Genomic DNA, 24,141 nt, shown 5'->3' with positions numbered 1-24,141 from the left:
TTACATCCACCAGAGAGGGCCGATATGGGGTCTCAGGTAACATTTCATCATAAGACTGCAGCTCCAACAGTGCAGCACTCCCTCAGCACCGCACTGGGACTGTCAGCCTGGCTTTTGTGCTCAAGTCTCTGGAGTGGGATCTGAACCCACATCTTTCTGACTCTATGATTCAGGTGGGAGGGAGTCCAGAACAAGGGGATAGAACCTTAAAATTACAGCTGTGCCTTTCTGGGGTGATGTTGGGTAGCATTTCTTCACATAAAAAAATCTGGAACTCTCTTCTCCAAAAATTGAGTTTGATAGATTCTTCACCAAATTTATTAAGGGTTACAGAACCAAGGTGAGATAAGGATCAGCCACAATCTAATAGAATGATGGAACAGGCTCAAGGGACTGAATGGCCTCCTCAAGTTCGTAAGTATATGTATTTTTTGTTTTAAGTACACAGTGGGTATTTTGAACAGAAAGTGCTGTCTTTCTTTTGCTGCAGTAAATAGGATTTTTCAGCAACCCTGGAAGACACGATACACAGAATAGGCAGCACAGAAACAGGCCATTCAGTCCATGCCAGTTTATACTCTGCTCGAACCTCTTCCCATCTTCCCTCATCTAACCTTCAGTTCCCTCCTCCCTCATGTGTTTATCTAGCTTCCCCTTGAATGTATCTTTACTATTCACTACAACCACTCCCTGTGGTAGTGAATTCCACATTCTCAGCACTCTCTGGGTAAAGAATTTTCTTCCGAGTTCCTCCTTGGTTATTTACTTTGATTCTATACTGATGGCCTCTAGTTTTACTCTTCCCCACAACTGGAAACTCTCACTGTGTCTAAAATTATAAAAGGTTTTTTATAGAGTAAAGACCTCTTTTAGCCTTTCTTTTCAAGCAAAAAGAGACTCAGCCTGTTTATCCTTTCTGATAAGATGCACAGCAGCCTGCGCCCACCTGACAGACGGGAGTGATTTCCATGCAAGTTCAAGGCCACAGCTGTTGCAGTCCTTATTAGGCTGCAGGAGGCAAAGAGATACTGTCACTGCCTTCTGGGTAAACTGAACTTCTTACAAGCTCAGGTGACTGTGGTGAGGGTGAGTGGGCAAAGGTAATTCAGGACAGTGTGTAAGACACAGGTGGATCCACTCCTGCATACTGCCCTGGAGCTACTGCTAGTTCTCTGTCTCCCCAATGACAGGAAAATCCCCATTGGAATGCCCAATGTGGCAGTAGTGTTTTTAGAGTGAAAACAATTCAGAGACTAGCTAACAGTCCAATTTATCATTCCTTAATCAAGTCATGGGATAGAGTTTCATTAATTGCATTAATATTCTTTGATATATTTAACAATAGGTAACCTGTGGGTAACCTATTGCAATGTTGACAGCTGAAAATGGGTTTAGCACAAAAAAATGCATTTTCAAATGGTACCTCGTCACAATCTGTGGGTAACCCAATTCAAAAATCACTGCAAACATTAAAAAACCTAGACAGAAATATTTACTAGTTTCATTGCTGTACACTAATCAAATTTTTAGTATAAAATATTTTTTAATAATGAAAAACTTTTATATAGATGCTTCTTAGCGCCTTTGCACCGTATCCTTGATATCTCACCCGGGCAGTCATTCTTCAAGTATGAATCTCGATAGTGTCAGCAAGTTATTCAACAGTGGGTTCAACAAAATTCTAACAACCTTGAGCTGAACCAGCATCTGCAAAGGCTCCTCTCAACAGAGTCTTGGGGTTGTGCAGCCTCCCCCATCCCAAAGGATCAGTCAGTCACACAGTGACGGGGCCGCACTATTGAGGGGTCAGTCAGTCACAGTGACGGGACCTCAATCTTATTGGGTTGATTAGTTGTGAGGGGACTGAGCTGTTACAGAAGACACAGTAATAACCAGTCAGATCTAAGACCCACCCCTGACTGAACGATGCTGGTAGCAGAGTCACTAACCAGTGAGACTTTGGGTTTGGCAGGGAGAGAGAGAGACAGACAAAGCTGGAAGCTGCAGCAAGATTATCGGCCGCTGTTATGACCCGCCCAATCCCAGACATGGAAGGACCCATCGTCTGCGGCCGAGAGGAGCGTCTGTCGTTTCCACGGGTGCCACACGTGTCTGGTGACCAGCGGGATCTCTCGTTCGGGCTCCACGGCGACACTGTGACCTCGGTGAACGAAGGTTGGCTCCACCCCAGTGAGTTCTGCTGACCACAAGCTGGTGTTGTAAATGTGAACTGTCCCATTAAAACCTTCAACAGACAGAAAAACAACAATCATGATGGCTGCACAGAAACATCAAACATTCATGTTGGGGGTTTTAACCCCCACCGGTTCCTCCTGTCCCTCTCCCAACAGTGCTAGGGTACAGACTCTCCCACCACCCACAGCCCCCCCACCCCCCAGTACTTTACCCAAGTAACCAATTCTTAACATGTGACAGTGAGGCTCAACATGCTCATCCTCAATTTCAAATCCCTTCAGGGCCTCACCTCTCCCTATCTCTGTAACCTCCTCCAGACCCTACGCCCCTCCCTATCTCTGTAACCTCCTCCAGACCCTACGCCCCTCCCTATCTCTGTAACCTCCTCCAGACCCTACACCCCTCCCTATCTCTGTAACCTCCTCCAGACCCGACACCCCTCCCTATCTCTGTAACCTCCTCCAGACCCTACGCCATCCCTATCTCTGTAACCTCCTCCAGACCCTACGCCCCTCCCTATCTCTGTAACCTCCTCCAGACCCTACGCCCCTCCCTATCTCTGTAACCTCCTCCAGACCCTACGCCCCTCCCTATCTCTGTAACCTCCTCCAGACCCTACGCCCCTCCCTATCTCTGTAACCTCCTCCAGACCCTACGCCCCTCCCTATCTCTGTAACCTCCTCCAGTCCCTACGCCCCTCCCTATCTCTGTAACCTCCTCCAGACCCTACGCCCCTCCCTATCTCTGTAACCTCCTCCAGTCCCTACGCCCCTCCCTATCTCTGTAACCTCCTCCAGACCCTACGCCCCTCCCTATCTCTGTAACCTCCTCCAGACCCTACGCCCCTCCCTATCTCTGTAACCTCCTCCAGACCCTACACTCCTCCAGTCCCTACACCCCTCCCTATCTCTGTAACCTCCTCCAGACCCTACACCCCTCCCTATCTCTGTAACCTCCTCCAGTCCCTACACCCCTCCCTATTTCTGTAACCTCCTTCAACCCCACAACCCTCCGAGATCTCTGCACTCCTCCAATTCTGGCCTCTTGATCTTAATCGCTCCACTATTGGTGGCCGTGCCTTCAGCTGCCTGGCCCCAAGTTCTGGAATTCCCCCCCTAAACCTCTCCACCTCTCTCCTCCTTTAAGATGTCCCTTAAAACCTACCATTTTGACCAAGCTTTTGGTCAACTGTCCTAATATCTCCTTATGTGGTTCGGTGTCAAATTTTGTTCTATAATTGCTCCTGTGAAGCGTCTTGGGATGTTTAACTAAATTAAAGATGGTTTAAGGTAGGGTAGTGAAAACCTGGATGTATAGGAGGCCAGAATTAGAGGAGCACATATATCTTGGAGGGCTGGAGAAGGTTTCAGAGCTAGGGAGGAATGAGGCCATGAAAGGATTTGAAAATAAGACCAGAACTATAAAAGCATGTCATTGCTGGAGCCAATATAGGTCAGTGAGTTAAGGGGTTGATGGGTGAATGGGTTTTGGGTACAGGACAGCAGAGTATAGCGGTAGAAAGGCGGCCCCCTTTACACCGTCCCAGTTGCCCTCCAAAGTGATATTTTGCATCACTAACATCGGCCCTCTTACCAGCCTCAGAACAAGTTTACCAGTTTATACCAGTCAGTCTAGCCTGATGTTCCGAGCTGAGCCATGCAGGACTTATTCTAATGGGACACAAGTGGAACAGCTTCAGATTTACATCCAGATCCAGGTGGTGAAAGGGTGTGCCCTCTAACCTCTCAACTTCAGAAAGGTCACCTCTAGGTCAGTTTCCCTTTTTCACCACACCTGTATTTTAATCCCTGGCCCAAAAACTCCACAGAGTAGGAGCGAGAGGGGCGAACAGTCCCACCATCCGAGATTAACCATGTTTTTCTTTAAAAAGATACAGTAACCGTAATAACTGTGTTCAGTCCTGTGCACCGCACCTCAGAAGGATATAATGGCCTTGGAGGGGGTGCAGCGTAGACTTACCTGAATGATACCGGAGCTAAAAGGGTTAAATTACACAGACCGGTTGCTAGACTAGGCTTGTATTCCCTCAAGTATTGAAGATTAAGGGTGATCTAATCAAGGTGTTTAAGATGATTAAAGGATTTGACAGGGTCAATAGAGAGAAACAATTTCCTCTGGTGAGGTGAGTCCAGAACAAGGGGGCAGAATGTTAAAATTAGAGCCAGGCGGTTCAGGGATGATATCAGAAAGCACTTCTTCACACAAAGGAGAGTAGAAATCTGGAACTCTCACCCCCAAAAAACTGTTCAGGCTGGGGGCCAATTGAAAATTTCAAAGCTGAGATCGATAGATATTTGTTAAGTCAGTGTATGAAGGATTACAGAACCAAGCTGGATAGATGGAGAGAAGATCAGCCATGATCTAAATGAACAATGGACCATGCTGTTCCTACATATCCTTCCCCTCCAGAACCAACGTACCAGACACTGCAAGGTGGTCCTGTAGGCATGGTGCCCAGGTCAGGCTCAGATAGTTGCTGTTTGGGACGGGGGAGGGAAACGTCAGCTCTGCGAGGCTAAGTGCCTTGCTCAGGTCTCGGTAATCGGTTAGCACCACTCGCCCGTCCGAGCACAACCTGGCTACCCTCGAGTGCCCGGGCGCCCACCCCATCGTCCAATGGCAGCCGCCAGCCCTGCTCACGGGTACATCGGAGCATCCAATCAGACTTGGGTGCTGCCGGGTATCAGCCAACCACAAGCAGCCGTTCAGAGAGCAGATTGAAAAGGTGGAATGGTTGAGAAACTCCAGCTCACTGATTGGTTCACAGTTATCTGCCCCTGTGGAGAGAATTAACAAATGCTCCTATTAGTTGGGATCCAACATTAATCATCCAATCAGAACCAATCTAGCCCACAGCCACCACATCACTCCTCTTCAACTTCCTCACCCCACTGTACAGATTCCCAATGGAACAAACCCCTTCCCATTACTGTGCATAATCCCGATGTATTCAGTCACTAGGGTATTTTGCGAACCCAACGATATTCTGTCCCATTTTCTATGTAAGCCCATTGTCTCCCTCGGAATCTTGCTCCCTGTGCAAGAATCACCTCCTATTTTTTTGTGTCACTGCTGCTGACTGAGGAGACAGGCAGGAGAGACTGACCCCCAGTGTTCATGAAGAACATCCACCAGGATACACGAAACCCACAGCAGGACCTTTCCACACTGCAGGAAATGATCTCTTCCATCTCCTGGGGCATCAACATTGCACCATCGTAGCCTGACATGGGGCTCAGCAACTCTCCCTGGGCAGGGAGACCCCCCCTCCCAACTCCTGAGTCAAGGAGAGTATACCTGGCAGAGGTGGTGCCGTAGTGGTCATGTCACTAGACTAGCCAGGCTAATGCTCTGCGGACACAGGTTCAAATCCCACCACAGCAGCTGGTGGAATTTAAATTCAATTAATAAATCTGGAATTTAAAAAAAGCTAGTCTCAGTAATGGTGACCATGGCTCAAAAACCCATCTGGTTCACTAATGTCCTTCAGAGAAGGAAATCCACTGTCTTTACCTGGTCTGGCCTATATGCGACTCCAGACCCACAGCAATGTGGTTGACTCTTAAATGCTCTCTGAAATGGCCTAGCAAGCCACTCTGTTGCGCCAAACCGCTAGAGAACAGTCTAAACAGAATGAAACCAGACAAACCACCCAGCATCAACCAAGGCATGGGAAACGACAACAGCAAACCTGGCCCTGTCGACCCTGCAAAGTCCTCCTTCCTAAAATCTATGGGGTTGTGCCAAAGTTGGGAGAGCTGTCCCACAGACTAGTCAAGCAATAGACTGACATAGTCATACTTACGGAATCATACCTGACAGACAATGTCCCAGACACTGCCATCACCATCCCTGGGTATGTCCTGTCCCACCGGCAGGATAGACCCAGCAGAGGTGGCGGCACAGTGGTATACAGTAGGGAGGGAGTCACCCTGGGAGTCGTCAACATTGACTCTGGACCCCATAAAGTCACAATGCATCAGGTCAAACATGGGCACGGAAACTTCCTGCTGATTACCACCTACCGCCCTCCCGCAGCTGATGAATCAGTACCCCTCCATGTTGAACACCACTGAGAATGGCAAGGGCACAGAATGTACTCTGGGTGGGAGACTTCAATATCCATTAACCAAGAGTGGCTCGGTTGCACCACTACTGACTGAGCTGACTAAATCCTAAAGGACACAGCTGCTTGACTGGGTCCGCGGCAGGTGGTGAGGGAGACAACAAGAGGGAAAAGCTTACTTAACTTCGTCCTCACCGATCTATCTACCACAGATACATCTGTCCATGACAGTATTGGTAGGAGTGACCACCACACAGTCCTTGTGGAGACGAAGACCCGCCTTCACATTGAGGATACCCTCCATTGTGTTAGATTTATTTTTTTTATATTTAGAGATACAGCATTGAAACAGGTCCTTCGGCCCACCGAGTCTGAGCCGACCATTAACCACCCATTTATACTAATCCCATATTCCTACCACCTCCTCACCTGTCCCTATATTCCCCTACCACCTACCTATACTAGTGACAATTTATAACAGCCAATTCACCTATCAACCTGCAAGTCTTTTGGCTGTGGGAGGAAACCGGAGCACCTGGAGGAAACCCACGGAGACACAGGGAGAACTTGCAAACTCCACACAGGCAGTACCCAGAATTGAACCCGAGTCGCTGGAGCTGTGAGGCTGCGGTGCTAACCACTGCCCACTGTGCCGCCCATCACAAGTGTTGTGTGGCACTACCACCGTGCTAAATGGGATAGATTTTGAACAGATCTAGCAATGCAAAACTGGGCATCCATGAGGCGTTGTGGGCCATCAGCAGCAGCAGAATTGTACTCAACCACAATCTGTAAGCTCATGGCCCAGCAAATCCCCCACAGTATCATTACCATCAAGCCAGGAGACCAACTCTGGTTCAATGAAGTGTGCAGGAGCAGCACCAGACACACCTAAAAATGAGGTGTCAGCTTAGTAAAGCTACACCACAGGACATGCATGCCAAACAGTGTAAGCAGCATGCGATGGATAGAGCTAAGCGATCCCACAACCAACAGATCAAAGAACAAAGAACAGTACAGCACAGGAACAGGCCATTCAGCCCTCCAAGCCTGCGCCAATCTTGATGCCTGCCTAAACTAACACCTTCTGCACTTCCGGGGACCGTATCCCTCTATTCCCATCCTATTCATGTATTTGTCAAGATGCCTCTTAAACATCTCTATGGTACCTGCTTCCACCACCTCCCCCGGCAGCAAGTTCCAGGCACTCACCACCCTCTGTGTAAAGAACTTGCCTCGCACATCCCCTCTAAACTTTGCCCCTCGCACCGTAAACCTATGTCCCCTAGTAACTGACTCTTCCACCCTGGGAAAAAGCTTCTGACTATCCACTCTGTCCATGCTGCTCATAACTTTGTAAACCTCTATCATGTCGCTCCTCCACCTCCGTCGTTCCAGTGAAAACAATCAGAGTTTATCCAACCTCTCCTCATAGCTAATGCCCTCCAGACCAGGCAACATCCTGGTAAACCTTTTCTGTACCCTCTCCAAAGCCTCCATGTCCTTCTGGTAGCGTGGCGACCAGAATTGCACGCAATATTCTAAGTGTGGCCTAACTAAAGTTCTGTACAGCTGCAGCATGACTTGCCTATTTTTATACTCTATGCCCCGACCGATGAAGGCAAGCATGCCTTATGCCTTCTTGACTACCTTATCCACCTGCGTTGCCACTTTCAGTGACCTGTGGACCTGTACGCCCAGATCTCTCTGCCTGTCAATACTCCTAAGGGTTCTGCCATTTACTGTATACTTCCCACCTGCATTAGACCTTCCAAAATGCATTACCTCACATTTGTCTGGATTAAACTCCATCTGCCATTTCTCCACCCATGTGCCCAACCAATCTATATCCTGCTGTATCCTCTGACAATCCTCATCACTGTCCGCAACTCCACCAACCTTTGTGTCGTCCGCAAACTTACTAATCAGACCAGCTACATTTTCCTCCAAATCATTTATATATACTACAAAGAGCAAAGGTCCCAGCACTGATCCCTGCGGAACACCACTAGTCACAGCCCTCCATTCAGAAAAGCACCCTTCCACTGCTACCCTCTGTCTTCTATGACCGAGCCAGTTCTGTATCCATCTTGCCAGCTCCCCTCTGATCCCATGTGACTTCACCTTTTGTATCAGGGACCTTGTCAAAGGCTTTACTGAAGTCCATATAGATAACATCCACTGGCCATCCTTCATCAATCATCTTCGTCACTTCCTCAAAAAACTCAATCAAGTTAGTGAGACACGACCTCCCCTTCACAAAACCATGCTGCCTCTCGCTAATAAGTCCATTTGTTTCCAAATGGGAGTAAATCCTGTCCCGAAGAATCCTCTCTAATAATTTCCCTACCACTCACCGGCCTATAATTTCCTGGATTATCCTTGCTACCCTTTTTAAACAAAGGAACAACATTGGCTATTCTCCAGTCCTCTGGGACCTCACCTGTAGCCAATGAAGATGCAAAGATTTCTGTCAAGGCCCCAGCAATTTCTTCCCTTACCTCCCTCAGTATTCTGGGGTAGATCCCATCAGGCCCTGGGGACTTATCTACCTTAATGCTTTGCAAGACACCCAACACCTCCTCCTTTTTGATAATGAGATGACTGAGACTATCTACACTCCCTTCCCTAGGCTCATCATCCACCAAGTCCTTCTCCTTGGTGAATACTGATGCAAAGTACTCATTTAGTACCTCGCCCATTTCCTCTGGCTCCACACGTAGATTCCCTTCTCTGTCCTTGAGTGGGCCAACCCTTTCCCTGGTTACCCTCTTGCTCTTTATATACGTATAAAAAGCCTTGGGATTTTCCTTAATCCTGTTTGCCAATGACTTCTCATAACCCCTTTTAGCCCTCCTGACTCCTTGCTTAAGTTCCTTCCTACTGTCTTTATATTCCTCAAGGGATTCGTCTGTTCCTAGCCTTCCAGCCCTTACGAATGCTTCCTTTTTCTTTTTGACCTAAATTCTGCAGTCCTGCCACATCCAGCCATGAATGGTGGTGAATTAAACAAATAACCGAAGGAGGAACCTCCACAAATATCCCCATCCTCAACGATGGGTGAGCCCAGCACATCAATGCAAAAGATAAGGCTGAAGCATCTGCAACAATCTTCAGCCAGAAGTGCTGAGCAGATGATCCATCTCGGCCTTCTCCTGAGGTCTCCAACATAACAGATGCTAGTCTTCAGCCAATCTGATTCACACAATGTGATATCAAGAAATGGCTAAAGGCACTGGATATTGCAAAGGCTATGGGCCCTGACAACATTCCGACAATAGTACTGAAGACCTGTGCTCCAGAACAGGCCATGCCCGTAGCCAAGCTGTTCCAGTACAACTGCAACACTGGCATCTATCCGGCAATGTGGAAAATTGCCCAGGTATGCCCTGTACACAAAAAACAGGACAAATCCAATTACCGCCCCATCAGTCAACTCTCAATCATCAGTAAAGTGATGGAAGGTGTCATTGACAGTGCTATCAAGTGGCACATGCTTAGCAATAACTGCTCACTGACGCTCAGTTTGGGTTCTGCCAGGGCCACTCAGCTCCTGATCTCATTACAGCCTTGGTTCAAACATGGAAAAAAAAAGAGCTGAACACAAGAGGTGAGGTGAGAGTGACTGCCCTTGACATCAAGGCAGCATTTGACCGAGTATGGCATCAAGGAGCCCTAGCAAAACTGGAGTCAATGGGAATCGGGGGAAAACTCTCCATTGATTGGAGTCTTACCTAGCGCAAAGGAAGATGGTTGTGGTTGTTGGAGGTCGATCATCTCAGTCCCAGGACATCACTGCAGGAGTTCCTCAGGGTAGTGTCCTAGGCCCAACCATCTTCAGCTACTTCATCAAGGTCAGAAGTGGGGATGCTCGCTGATGATTGTGACTCCTGAAATACTGAAACAGCCCATTTCCATATGCAACAAGACCTGCACATCATTCTGGCTTGGGCTGATAAGTGGCAAGTAACATTCACGCCACACAAGTACCATCTCAAACAAGAGAGAATCTAACCATCTCCCCTTGACATTCAATGGCATCACTGAATCCCCCACCATCAACATCCTGGGGGTTACCACTGACCAGAAACTGAACTGGAGTAGCCATATAAGTACCGTGGCTACAAGAGCAGGTCAGAGGCTGGGAATTCTGCAGCAAGTAACTCATCTCCGACTCCCCAAAGCCTGTCCACCATCTATGAGGCACAAGTCAGGAGTGTGATGGAATACTCTCCACTTGCCTGGATGGCTGCAGCTCCAACAACACTCAAGAGGCTCAACACCAACCAAGACAAAGCAGCCCGCTTGATTGGCACCCCATCCAACACCCTCAATATTCACTCCTTCCACCACCAGTGCACAGTGGCAGCAGCGAGTACCATCTATAAGATGCACGGCAGCAACTCACCAAGGCTCCTTCAACAGCACCTTCCAAACTCGCGACCTCTACCACCTAGAAGGACAAGTGCAGCAGACACATGGGAACACCACCACCTGCACATTCCCCTCCAAGCCCCTTCTGACTTGGAACTATATCGCCATTCCTTCACTGTCACTGGGTCAAAATCCTGGAACTCCCTCCCTAACAGCACTTTAAATATACCTACAAACATGGACTGCAACGGTTCAGGAAGGCAGCTCACCTTCTCAATGGCAATTAGGGATGGGCAATAAATGCTCGCCTGGCCAGAGACGCTCACATCATTGCGAAGGAATGAATTTAAAAAAAAATCTGCCCCCCTCCCCAAGGGAGAAGCTAGCCGTCCTCCAGGTGGGACTCCATCAGAAGTTTTTCGGAGACACTGAATGTGACACACCTGTGGTAAACAGCACCTTCTGTGACGCAATTTCCTGGATTGCGAGGTTGTTAACCTTTGACCCATGAAGCACCTGAGGCGTTGGAGAGCAGATGACGGAGATTTTTGACCACTGGCCGCCTGCAGTCTGGTGCTGGACCATGCTTGCCAGCATGATGGCATCTATCGCAGGGAGAACAACAGAGTTAGGGATGAAATCAAAGGACAGCATTCTGTCATTATACAGGTGGTTGGTTAGACCACATCTGGAACACCCCATACCCTGCAAAACTTTCCTCTTCAAGTATTTATCCAATTCCCTTTTAAAAGGGAAGTCCTGCTTCCACCAACCAGTGCATTCCAGATTATAACTCATTGTGTTAAAATTAAAATTCTCAGCTCCCCTCCAGTTCTTTTGTTAATTATCTTCAATCTGTTCCCTCTGGTTACTGACCCTCCTGCCACTGGGAACAGTTTCTCCTTATTTACTCTATCGGAATTCCTCATGATTTGAACACTTGTATTAAATCTCCCCTTAACCTTCTCTGCTTACAGAAGAACAATCCCAGCTTCTCCAATCTATCCATGTAACTGCAGTCCTTCATCCTTACCATTCTAGTAAATCTCCTCTGCACCCTCTCCAAGGCCTTGACATCCTTCCTAAAGTATGGTGGCCAGAATTGGACGCAATATTCCAGCTGGGGCAATTACCACAGTCTAGAGTCCCTGCACCAGTAGTCAAGCTCAATCAAAGCAATTTAATTTGGGTCAAAAAAGCAACCAGGGAATGCTCAGATCTGAACGAATTAGAAGGTTGAATTTAACAGAGAAAAGTGATACCTTTTGGATGGAAGAATGAGGAGAGGCAATATAAACAAAATGGTACAATTTTAAAGCAATTGCAGGAATAGGGGCACCTGGGGAAGTACATACACACATTTTTGAAGGTGGCAGGAATACAGTATAAAAGCAAGGAAGTTATTGCTAAACCTTTATAAAACACTGATTAGGCCCCAGCTGGAATATTCTGCTCAATTCTGGGCCCCGCACTTTAGGAAGGATGTCAAGGCCTTGGAGAGGGTGCGGAGGAGATTTACTAGAATGGTCCCAGGGCTGAGGGACTTCAGTTTCGTGGAGAGACTGGAGAAACTGCAACTGTTCTCCTTACAGCAGAGAAGGTTAAGGGGAGATTTAAAAGAGGTGTTCAAAATGAAGAAGGATTTTGGCAGAGTTAATAAGGAGGGTCAGTAACCAGAGGACATAGATTTACGGTGATTGCATTAAAAAAATCTCATCTCCCCTCTGGTTCTTCTGCCAGTGATCTGGAACGCGCTGCCTGAAAGGGCAGTGGAAGCAGATTCAATAGTAATTTTCAAAAGGGAACTGGATAAATACTCGAAGGGAAAATTTTTCAGGACTATGGGGAAAGAGCAGGGGAGCGGGACTAATTGAATAGTTCTTTCAAAGAGCTGGCCTGATGGGTCAAATGGCCTTCTTCTGTGCTGCATCATTCTATGAAATGTCACTGCCGAAGATCCTCAGGCCACAGGGTCCTCTGGTGGTGACAGAAAAAACAGCAGACAATTCCTAGTGAGTTAGAGAAGCAGAGGCTCGCATCCTGATCCACACGGTAACAAGCCGGGCATAGGAAGAGAGGATTTTAAAAATCTGCTCGTATGGGCGGTGGAAACAGGTTCCACCACAGCTTTCAAACAGAAAACAGGATAAATACTTGCAATGTAAATAACTGTAGGGCTACGGGGACAGAGCAGGTAGTGAGACTAATTGGATAGCTCTTTCAAAGAGCCAGCACAGGAACAATGGGCAGAATGGCCTCCTTCACTGCTGTACATTCTATGATTCTCCTGAACTACATACAGACCAGAAGGTGTTGGGCTCAATGACTGACTGAGTGAACTGGTCCTCCAGTGTCCAATTTCCTTCAACAAAATTCTCCAACAGCATCTTCCAAGCCCGTGACCTCTACCAACTAGAAGGACAAGGGCAGCAAATGCATGGGAACACCACCATCTGCAAGTTCCCCTCCAAGTCACACACCATCCTGACTTGGAACTATATCGCCGTTCCTTCACTGTCGCTGGGTCAAAATCCTGGAACTCCCTTCCTAACAGCACTGTGGGTGTACCTACCCCACATGGACTGCAGCGGTTCGAGAAGGCAGCTCACCACCACCATCTCGAGGGCAATTAGAGATGGGCAATAAATGCTGACCTGGCCAGCGACGCCCACATTGCACGAACAAATATTTTTTTAAAAAGCAGCCCTCTGTTAGGAACAGGGGGCGAATGGGATGAAAAGAAGCAACTGGGTGCCTGCTGCTGACCACTGGAGGTGGTGGGAGTGGGGGGGTGGGGGAACATGACAGCAGAGCTAAAAGGGTTTAATTAAGAGGACAGTTTGCATAGATTCGGCTTTTAGTCTCTTGAGCAGTGAAGATTAAGGGTGATCTAATTGAGGCATTTAAGGTGATTGAAGGATTTGATAGAGTTGATAAGAGAAATTATTTCCTCTGGTGGGGCGGAAGATTGAGAACAAGGGGGCAGAATTTTAAAATTAGAGCCAGGCTGTTCAGGGGTGATGTCAGGAAGCACTTCTTCACACAAAGGGGAGTGGAAATCCAGAATAGCCTCCCCTAAAAAGCTGTTGATGCTGGGGGTCAATTGGAGCTTTCAAGACTGAGATTGATAGATTTTTGTTGAGTAAGAGTGTGGAGCTAAGGCAGGTTAAACAGTTAAGATACAGATCATAACAGGCTTGAGGGGCTTAATGGCCTCCTGATGTTCCAATGGCTGGTTTGAATTCTCTGCCCAGCCAAGGCCCCTCTCCCTGCCAGTCTGGTGGGGGGGTCTGAGCTGTGCTCAGTCTCTCCTGGTGGCAGCTCTTGGCCCCTGTCGGCCTTTCTGTTCGCCCCTGCTATGCGACTAAAAATTCAACGTGACTGATTCACTTACCGCTCTCTTCTGTTGCCAAGCGCCAGACCTGTAGCGAGGTGTCAGGAGGCCCACTGCTCACCAGTATGCTGCAGAGAAAGAATCAGACATGGAGTCGACAGCACTGAAACAGGCCATTTGGCCCATCTGTTCCGTGCTGGTTTTTATGCTCCACACAAGCCTCCTCTCAACCCTCTTCATCTCACCCTATCACCATATTCTTCTATTCCTTTCTCCCTCGTGTTTATCCAGCTTCCCCTTAAATGTATCGATACTATTCACCTCAACCACTCCTGTGGTAGCGAGTTCCACATTCCACTGTTTGGGTAAAGAGGTTTCTCCTGAATTGCTGGTTGGATTTATTGCTGACTATCTGATATTTATGGTCTCTAATTCTGGTCTCCCCTAGAAGTGGAACCATGTTCTCTGTGTCGACCCTATCAAACCCTTTCATAATTTTAAACACCTCTATCAGGTCTCCCCTTAACCTTCTCTTTTCTGGAGAAAAGAGCCCCAGCTTGTTCAATCTTTCCAGTTAGGTATAATCTCTCAGTTGCTCTATATCCTTGTTAAAATATCGAGACCAGAACTGTTCACAGGACACCAAGTGTGGCTTAATCAAGGTTTTATACAAGTTTAAGTGGAACTGTTTCCAGTGGCAGAAAGGTCAGTAACAAGAGAACACAGATTTAAGGTGATTGGCAAAAGAACATGAGGCCGACAGGAAGAAACTTCTTGACTCAGTGAGTTATTGTGATCTGGAATGTGCTGCCTGAAAGGGCGGCAGATGCAGATTCAATAGTAACTTTCAAAATGGAATTGGATAAATACTTGAAGGGAAAGAAACTGCAGAGCTCTGGGGAAAGGGAGTGGGAATAATTGAATAGCTCAATAGCCAGTACAGGCACAATGGGCTGAATGGCCTCCTTCAGTGCTGTATCATTCTATTCTATGATTCGATGAATAGAACTTCCCTGTTTTTTCAATTCTCAGCATAGTGGGGAAAGTCTTTGCTCGAGTCGCTCTGAACAGGCTCCAGAAGCTGGCCGAGCGCGTCTACCCTGAGGCACAGTGTGGCTTTCGTGCAGAGAGATCGACCATTGACATGCTGTTCTCCCTTCGTCAGATACAGGAGAAATGCCGTGAACAACAGATGCCCCTCTACATTGCTTTCATTGATCTCACCAAAGCCTTTGACCTCGTCAGCAGACGTGGTCTCTTCAGACTACTAGAAAAGATCGGATGTCCACCAAAGCTACTAAGTATCATCACCTCATTCCATGACAATATGAAAGGCACAATTCAACATGGTGGCTCCTCATCAGAGCCCTTTCCTATCCTGAGTGGTGTGAAACAGGGCTGTGTTCTCGCACCCACACTTTTTGGGATTTTCTTCTCCCTGCTGCTTTCACATGCGTTCAAATCCTCTGAAGAAGGAATTTTCCTCCACACAAGATCAGGGGGCAGGTTGTTCAACCTTGCCCGTTTAAGAGCGAAGTCCAAAGTACGGAAAGTCCTCATCAGAGAACTCCTCTTTGCTGACGATGCTGCTTTAACATCTCACACTGAAGAGTGCCTGCAGAGTCTCATCGACAGGTTTGCGGCTGCCTGCAATGAATTTGGCCTAACCATCAGCCTCAAGAAAACGAACATCATGGGACAGGACGTCAGAAATGCTCCATCCATCAATATTGGCGACCACGCTCTGGAAGTGGTTCAAGAGTTCACCTACCTAGGCTCAACTATCACCAGTAACCTGTCTCTAGATGCAGAAATCAACAAGCGCATGGGTAAGGCTTCCACTGCTATGTCCAGACTGGCCAAGAGAGTGTGGGAAAATGGCGCACTGACACGGAACACAAAAGTCCGAGCGTATCAGGCCTGTGTCCTCAGTACCTTGCTCTACGGCAGCGAGGCCTGGACAACGTATGTCAGCCAAGAGCGACGTCTCAATTCATTCCATCTTCGCTGCCTTCGGAGAATACTTGGCATCAGGTGGCAGGACTATATCTCCAACACAGAAGTCCTTGAAGCGGCCAACACCCCCAGCTTATACACACTACTGAGTCAGCGGCGCTTGAGATGGCTTGGCCATGTGAGCCGCATGGAAGATGGCAGGATCCCCAAACACACATTGTACAGCGAGCTCGCCACTGGTATCAGACCCACCGGCCGTCCATGTCTCCGCTATAAAGACGTCTGCAAACGCGACATGAAATCGTGTGACACTGATCACAAGTCGTGGGAGTCAGTTGCCAGCATTCGCAAGAGCTGGCGGGCAGCCATAAAGACAGGGCTAAATTATGGCGAGTCGAAGAGACTTCGTAGTTGGCAGGAAAAAAGACAGAGCCGCAAGGGGAGAGCCAACTGTGCAACAGCCCCGACAAACAAATTTCTCTGCAGCACCTGTGGAAGAGCCTGTCACTCCAGAATTGGCCTTTATAGCCACTCCAGGCACTGCTTCACAAACCACTGACCACCTCCAGGCGCGTATCCATTGTCTCTCGAGATAAGGAGGCCCAAAAGAAAGAAAAGAAAAGAACCCCTCTAGAAATGTAACGTTAAAACAGAAGAAAACCGAGTCACTAAAGTGAGACAGACCACATTACAGGAAGGATGTAATTGCACTAGAGAGGTAGAGAGAAGATTTACACGGATGCTGTCAGGACTGAGAATTTTAGTTATGATGAAAGATTGGATAGGCTGGGGTTGTTTTCTTTGGAACAGAGGAGGCTGAGGGGAGATTTAATTGAGGTGTATTAAATTATGAGCAGCCCAGATAAAGAGATAGGAAGGAACCATTTCCCTTAGCAGAGGGGTCAATAACCAGGGGCAGAGATTTCAAGTAATTTAAAGCAAGTATTGGAGGGGAGTTGAGGAGGAATTTTTGCACCCAGCGAGTGGAGAGAGTCTGGAAATCACTGCCTGGAAGGGTGGTAGAGGCAGAAACACTCATCACATTTAAAAAATACTTGGATATGCACTTGAGGTGCCGTAACCTACAGGGCTACGGACTAACAGTTGGAAAGTGGGATGCGGCTGGATAGCTCTTTTTTGGCCGATGGCCACGATAGGCCAAATGGCCTCCTTCTCCGCTGTAAGTCTTACTATGCTTCTTCGACCCAAGTTTATACAACACATTGTATGTGAGGGGCTCTGAGATGTGGCAATCAACGAAAATGCACTGACTGTTAGACACACAAACGCAGCAACCATTTTGCAGGGTAAGATTGCACCATCAGTAATAAGGTGACTAATGGATCTGCTTGTTCATGATGTTGGTCAAGGGAGGAATGTTGGCCAAGACACCAGAGAAATGCCCTGCTCTTCTATCAAATCACGCCATTGGATTCAGACCAATATTTTTCCCTCAACCAACAGCAGTAAAACTGGTCACTTATCAGACTGCTGTTTATGGGAGCTTGCTGTGCACAAACTGGCTGTTGTGTTCCCTACATTACAACAATGACTGCACTTTATACTGTCAGCCCTGGTTTGGAGGGTAACAGTTTTGCTTCTGGGTCGGAAGGATGTGGGTTTGTGTCCCACTCCAGGGACTTGAGGACAAAATCTAGGCTGATACGACCAGTGCAGTACCGAGGGAGCGCCGCACTGTCGGAGGGTCAGTTTTTCAGATTTATTTATTTATTTAGAGATACAGCACTGAAACAGGCCCTTCGGCCCACCGAGTCTGTGCTGGCCAACAACCACCCATTTATACTAATGCTACATTAATCCCATATTCCCTACCACATCCCCACCATTCTCCTACCACCTACCTGGCACTAGGGGCAATTTTACAATGGCCAATTTACCTATCAACCTGCAAGTCTTTGGCTGTGGGAGGAAACCGGAGCACCCGGCGGAAACCCACGCGGTCACAGGGAGAACTTGCAAACTCCGCACAGGCAGTACCCAGAACTGAACCCGGGTCGCTGGAGCTGTGAGGCTGCGGTGCTAACCACTGCGTCACTGTGCTGCCCAGATAAGATGTGAAAGCCAAGGCCCTTTAGCCCATTAAAATTAGAGGCTGGGCCTCCCAGCAGAAATGCAGAGTAGCTGCCCTCCCTCCACCTCGCCCTGTCTGGGTCTGATTGATTGCTGTGATTAGTCAACAACTCCATTATCACAGTAATGAGACTACTCGGATGGTAGAAAGCAATCTGGTCTTTTCTCCTCTCATGCCCTACCTGGTCCCCGCGACGTGTTTCAATTCATAAATGGGCCTCTGTGAGAAGCCACCGTGTTCTACTGTGAAGTCTCTCTCTGGGCAAAGTCCCTGTAGGTGAGAACAGAGCAGTTAAAGGTCTGGGGACAAAACCCCTCACCCCAGAATAGCGCCAACATTGAAGGAACAGAAGCAGCAATGAGGGTCGAGGTGTCAGATCTCTCCAGTTGGATGAAGTAGGATCTGCCCTTAGGCCTTCATCATCCTGTGAACAACAGCAGACATTCTTTGTGATCCCACTGAGCCCTCGAGACCAGTCATCAGGTCTTCTATCGACCACTCTCATGGGGTAGAAATGAAGTGTGGGACCACTCCACACCCCTCACCCCAACAGTTAATGCTCCCTTTAATACTCACCCTGCTCCACTATGCTCCATCTGTTGGTTCTGTGGGAGGCAACAACACGGTCCTCAATTAAATACACACCCTTAGGTGGGATTATTTTCCTCTCACCTGGTTTCCTTTAGCACAGAGTTTCTGAGGAAGGGAGAGCTCAAGAATTTCATTCTTCTTCCCCACATTGCAGCCGGCGACACAGATACCTGCCAGACAGGGAAGGATGAGAGTCAGGGTATTGTGCAGCTCTGATATTACACCAGCCAGTGTGTGTGCACATACAGTGTACCATTGACACCTCAGGGCTCTTCACCAATTAAACAGACTGGGGGACACGGACACTGAATCAAGCAGATCAGGAGGGGCGACCAAACACTTGGGTCATAAAACATAGGAACAGGAGACCAGTCAATCCCTCGAGCCTGTTCCTACATTCAGTTAGATCATGGCCGATCTGTACTTTTACACATACGAACATACAAATTAGGAGTAGGCCACTCGGCTGCTCTAGCCTGCTCCACCATGCAATAAGATCATGGCTGATCTGATTGCAACCTCAACTCCACATTCCCACCTACTCCCAATAACCTTCCACCCCCTTGCTTATCAAGAATCTATCTACCTCTGCCTTAAAAATATTCAAAGACTCTGCTTCCACTGCCTTTTGAGGAAAAGAATTCCAAAGACTCACGACCCTCAGAGAAAAGATTTCTCATTTCTGTCTTAAACAGGCGACCCCTTACTTTTAAACAGTGACCCCTCATTCTAGATTCTCCCACAAGAGGAAACATCCTTTCCACATCCACCCTGTCAAGACCCCTCATGATCTTATATGTTTTAATCAAGTCGCCTCTACTCCTCTAAACTCCAGCAGATACAAGCCTAGTCTGTGCAACTTTTCCTCATAAGACAACCCGCCCATTCCAGATATTAGTCTAGTAAACCTTTTCTGAACTGCTTCCAACACATTTACATCCTTCCTTAATTTGGGAGACCAATACCGTACACAGTACTCCAGATGTAATAGACATTTACAACACAGAAACAGGCCCTTCAGCCCAATGCGCCTGCGCTGACCATCAAGCACCCGTCCAATCTAATCCCATTTTCCCGCACTTGGCCCTTAGCCTTGTATGCTATGGTGTTGCAAATACTTCTTAAATGTTGTGAGGGTTCCTGCCTCTACCACCTCTTCAGGCAGTGCGTTCCAGATTCCAACCACCCTCTGGGTGAATAAATTCTTCCTCAAATCCCCTCTAAACCTCCTGCCCCTTACCTTAAATCTATGCCCCCTGGATATTGACACCTCCACTAAGGGAAAAAGTTTCTTCCTATCTATCCTATCAATGCTCCTCATAATTTTGTACACCTCAATCAGGTCCCCCTTCAGCTTTCTCTGCTCCAAGGAAAACAACCCCAGCCTATCTAGTCTCGCTTCATAACTGAAATGTTCCAGCTCAGGCAACATCCTGGTGAATCTCCTCTGCACCCTCTCCAGTGCAATCACATCCTTCCTATAGTGTGGTGACCAGAACTGTACACATTACTCCAGCTGTGGCCTAACCAGCGTTTTATACAGCTCTAACATAACTTCCCTGCTCTTATATTCTAAGCCTCGGCTAATAAAGGCAAGTATCCCATATGCCTTCCTAACCACCTTATCTACCTGTGCTGCTGACTTCAGTTATCTATGGACAAGTACACCAAAGTCCCTCTGTACTTCCTAGGGTCCTACCATCCATTGTATATTCCCTTGCAAAGTTAGTCCTCACACTTCTCAGGATTAAATTCCATTTGCCACTGCTCCGCCCATCTTACCAGCCCAACTATATCGTCCTGTAATCTAAGGCTTTCCTCCTCACTATTTACGACACCACCAATTTTTGTATCGTCTGCAAACCTACTGATCATACCTCCTATATTCATGTCTACTAAATCATTAATGTACACTACAAACTGTAAGGGTCCCAGCACCAATCCCTGCGGTATCCCACTGGTCACAGGCTTCCACTCGCAAAAACAACCCTCGACCATCACCAGTGCCTCCTGCCACTGAGCCAATTTTGGAGCCAATTTGCCAAATTACCCCAGATCCCATGGGCTCTTACCTTCTTAACCAACCTCCCATGTGGGACCTTATCAACAGCCTTACTGAAGTCCATGTAGACCAACGAGTTCCGATGAAGGGTCACTGACCCGAAACGTTAACTCTGCTTCTCTTTCCACAGATGCTGCCAGACCTGCTGAGTAGTTCCAGCATTTCTTGTTTTTATTCCATGTAGACTACATCAACTGCTTTACCCTCATCTACACATCTAGTCACCTGCTCAAAAAATTCAATCAAATTTTTAGACACGATCTCCCCCTGACAAAGCCATACTGACTATCCCTGATTAATCCAAGCCTTTCCAAGTGGAGATTAATCCTGTCTCTCAGAATTTTTTCCAATAATTTCCCTACCACTGACGTTAGACTCACAGGCCTCACCAATGCCCTGTATAACTGAAGCATAACCTCCCAACTTCAATTCCCCTCGCAATAAACGACAACATTCTATTAGTTTTCCTAATTACACAGTCTTAATACCCAATAAAAATCTATCAATCGTAGTTTTGAAATTTTCAACTGACCCCCAGCATCCACAGTTTTTTGGGGGAGAGTGTTCCAGATTTCCACTCCCCTTTGTGTGATGAAGTGCTTTCTGAATGACCAAGCTCTAATTTGAAGGTTCTGCCCCCTTGTTCTGGACTCTCCCCACCAGAGGAAATAGTTTCTCTCTACTTAGGCTATCAAAACCTGTAATCATCTTAAACACCTCAATCAGATCACCCCTTAACCTTCTAAACTCAAGGGAATACAAACCTAGTCTTTGCAACCTGTCCTCATTACTTAACCCTTTTAACCCAGTATCATTTTGTTGAATCTGTGCTGTACCCCCTTCAAGGCAAATATCAGATATTGTTTTGGAAAAGGAACACGTGTGTGTAAACAAACAGAGAATGAGACACAGACACACACCAACGTACTTCTATCCTGAATCCATTCTATAACTCGTGTTGGTTCCTGAAGCTCAAATACATGAAGGTCGTTGTACCTGAAACAGACAGGATATGGAGATCTATAGCCATCATACTGTAAAACACTCCAAAGACCTAGCTCACCACAACTTACATTGAACAAAGTAAAACAACTCAAGCTACTCCGCACAAGTGAATATCAGATCAAATGTGATCAAGCCAAATAAGGGCAGGTGGCCAAAAGCTTGGTCACAGAGGTAAGGAACATCTTAACGAAACAAAAGGAATATGCATTTACATAACGCCTTTCATATCCTCGTCCCAGAATCCTGGTTTAACTTGAGGCAGTAGCTCTGGAAGAACCTTCTGTATAATCCACCATATCCACATGGAGCTCCTGCTCGTCAGCCTCAGCCAGAACCCAACATGGAGGATTAGACAGTGACACCAAGCAAGCAGGACAAATCCAACCCGGCCAATTACCGCCCCATTAGTCTACTCTCAATCATCAGTAAAGTGATGGAAGAGGTTGTCAACGGTGCTATCAAGTGGCAGTTGCACAGCAACAACCTGCTCACTGACGCTCAGTTTGGGTTGTGCCAGGGCCACTCAGCTCCTGACCCCATTACAGCCTTGGTCCAAACATGAAGAAAAGAGCTGAACTCCAGAGGTGAGGGAGAGTGTCTGCCCTTGACATCAAGGCAGCATTTGACTGAGTGTGGCATCAAGGAGCCAGAGCAAAACTGGAGTCAATGGGAATCAGGGGAAACTCCCTGCTGGTTGAAGTCAAACCTAGCATAGAGGAAGATGGTTGTGGTTATTGGAGGCCAGTCATCTCAGTCCCAGGACATCACTACAGGAGTTCCTCAAGGTGGTGTCCCAGGCCCAACCATCTTCAGCTGCGTCATCAATAACCTTCCCTCCATTATAAGGTCAGAAGTGGGGATGTTCGCTGATGATTGCACAATGTTCAGCACCATTCGCGACGACGCAGATACTGAAGCAGTCCGTGCAGAAATGCAGCAAGACCTGGACAATATCCAGGCTTGGGCTGATAAGTGGCAAGTAACATTCGTATCACACAAGTGCCAGGCAATGACCATCTTCAACAAGAGGGATTCTAACCGTCTCCCTTTGATGTTCAATGGCATTACCATTGCTGAATTCCCCCACTATCAACATCATGCTGCAAAGTGGGATTAGAATGGGTGGATAGTTTTTCGGCCAGCACAGACATGATGGGCCAAGTGGCCTCTTTCTGTGCCTTAAACTTTCTATGATTCTATGATCCTGGAAGTTACCATTGACAGAAACTGAACTGGACTAGCCACATAAATACTGCGGCTACAAGTGCAGGTCAGAGGCTGGGAATTCCGTGGTGAGTAACTCAGCTCTGACTCCCGAATGCCTGTCACCATCTACAAGGCAGGTGTGATAGAATACTCTCCACTTGCCTGGATGGGTGCAGCTCCAACAACACACAGGAAGCTCGACACCATGCAGGGCAAAGCATTCTGCTTGCTTGGCACCCCATCCACCAGCTTCAACATTCACTCCCTCCACCACCGACGCACAGTGGCAGCAGTGTGTACCATCTACAAGATGCACTGCAGCAACGCACCAAGGCTCCTTCGACAGCACATTCCAAACCCACGACCTCTACCAACTGGAAGGACAAGGGCAGCAGATGCTTGGGAACACCACCACCTGCAAGTTCCCCTCCTGACTTGGAACTATATCGCTGTTCCTTCACTGTCGCTGGGTCAAAATCCTGGAACTCCCTTCCTAACAGCACTGTGGGTGTACCTACCCCACATGGACTGCAGCGGTTCAAGAAGGCAGCTCACCACCACCTTCTCAAGGCCAATTAGGGATGGGCAATAAATGCTGGCCTGGCCAGTGACGCCCACATCCCAGGAACAAATAAAAAAAAACCTTGGGGCTCCCTCAAAGTATCATAAGGTATCAGAGATAGAGACCCCAGCGCACTCTCATTTCCCAAATACCCCAGCCTTCTCTATCCATCACACATTACTTCCCTCTCTCTCAATGGGTCATTTGCTCCCAGGGTTGCCAACCCTCCAGGATTGTCCTGGAGTCTCCAGTAATTGAAGATTAATCACCCAGACACACTGATGGAGAAAACAATTATAGTGGGCATTGAATTAGATTTCTTTTATCAATTTACTTAACACCTTCATTTATTAGTTATAGAAATGTTGGAGAAAGGGGGAAAAGTTTGTGTTATCACGCCTGATAATGGGAGGCAGAGGTTGAAACCTCCAGGAATCAGTCCAACCCTAGTTGGCAACCCCGTCCACTGGGGCACAAGTGCCCTGAGAGATTCTCCCCAGGCCCAGGGGAAGCCAGGCCGACATTAAGTACCCGAGTTCCCCTCCCAGTTAGAATGAGCCGCACAATCTCAGAGACTCCAACATCCAACCATCCCACTCGCTCTCCTCCTCCACCAAGCCCGCCATCATGGCATCTCCACGGCAACCAGGGCAGATCCATTTCCGGGTCCCAGGAG

The 24,141-nt window shown here is 47.7% G+C and overlaps 1 protein-coding gene across 4 annotated transcripts; it reads right to left on the bottom strand.

The window, feature by feature from the left end:
• Positions 1-290: 290 nt before the first annotated feature.
• wdr73 (WD repeat domain 73) lies at positions 291-24,137 on the bottom strand. 4 transcript variants are annotated; one of them, XM_068033010.1, is made up of 8 exons: positions 24,030-24,137; positions 21,621-21,688; positions 18,712-18,800; positions 18,221-18,309; positions 14,052-14,119; positions 11,101-11,262; positions 4,638-4,994; positions 291-2,245 (listed from the first exon to the last, which is right to left on the bottom strand). In XM_068033010.1, exons 1-8 carry the CDS (start codon positions 24,092-24,094, stop codon positions 2,013-2,015), a joined length of 1,131 nt encoding a protein of 376 aa, XP_067889111.1. In that variant the 5' UTR covers positions 24,095-24,137; the 3' UTR covers positions 291-2,012. The 4 variants fall into 4 exon arrangements, with proteins under 4 accessions (XP_067889111.1, XP_067889110.1, XP_067889109.1 ...); XM_068033009.1 differs by lacking the exon at positions 24,030-24,137 and adding an exon at positions 23,066-23,987; XM_068033008.1 differs by lacking the exon at positions 24,030-24,137 and adding an exon at positions 21,910-23,050.
• Between the last annotated feature and the right edge of the window lie 4 nt (positions 24,138-24,141).

The sequence above is a fragment of the Heterodontus francisci genome, chromosome 6 (assembly GCF_036365525.1).
Source record: "Heterodontus francisci isolate sHetFra1 chromosome 6, sHetFra1.hap1, whole genome shotgun sequence".
Taxonomy (NCBI): Eukaryota; Metazoa; Chordata; class Chondrichthyes; order Heterodontiformes; family Heterodontidae; genus Heterodontus; species Heterodontus francisci.
This window is presented reverse-complemented; position numbering and strand designations above follow the sequence as displayed.

What these genes read in the sequence shown, in the direction of transcription:
- wdr73 (XM_068033008.1), bottom strand. Translation starts at nt 22,001, where the DNA reads ATGTGGATATGGTGGATTATACAGAAGGTTCTTCCAGAGCTACTGCCT. An exon ending in AGAATGGATTCAGGATAGAA is followed by an intron (nt 18,801 to 21,620) that starts GTACGTTGGTGT and finishes CCTGTCTGGCAG; the next exon opens with GTATCTGTGTCGCCGGCTGC. An exon ending in AAACACGTCGCGGGGACCAG is followed by an intron (nt 14,120 to 18,220) that starts GTAGGGCATGAG and finishes CTTTCTCTGCAG; the next exon opens with CATACTGGTGAGCAGTGGGC.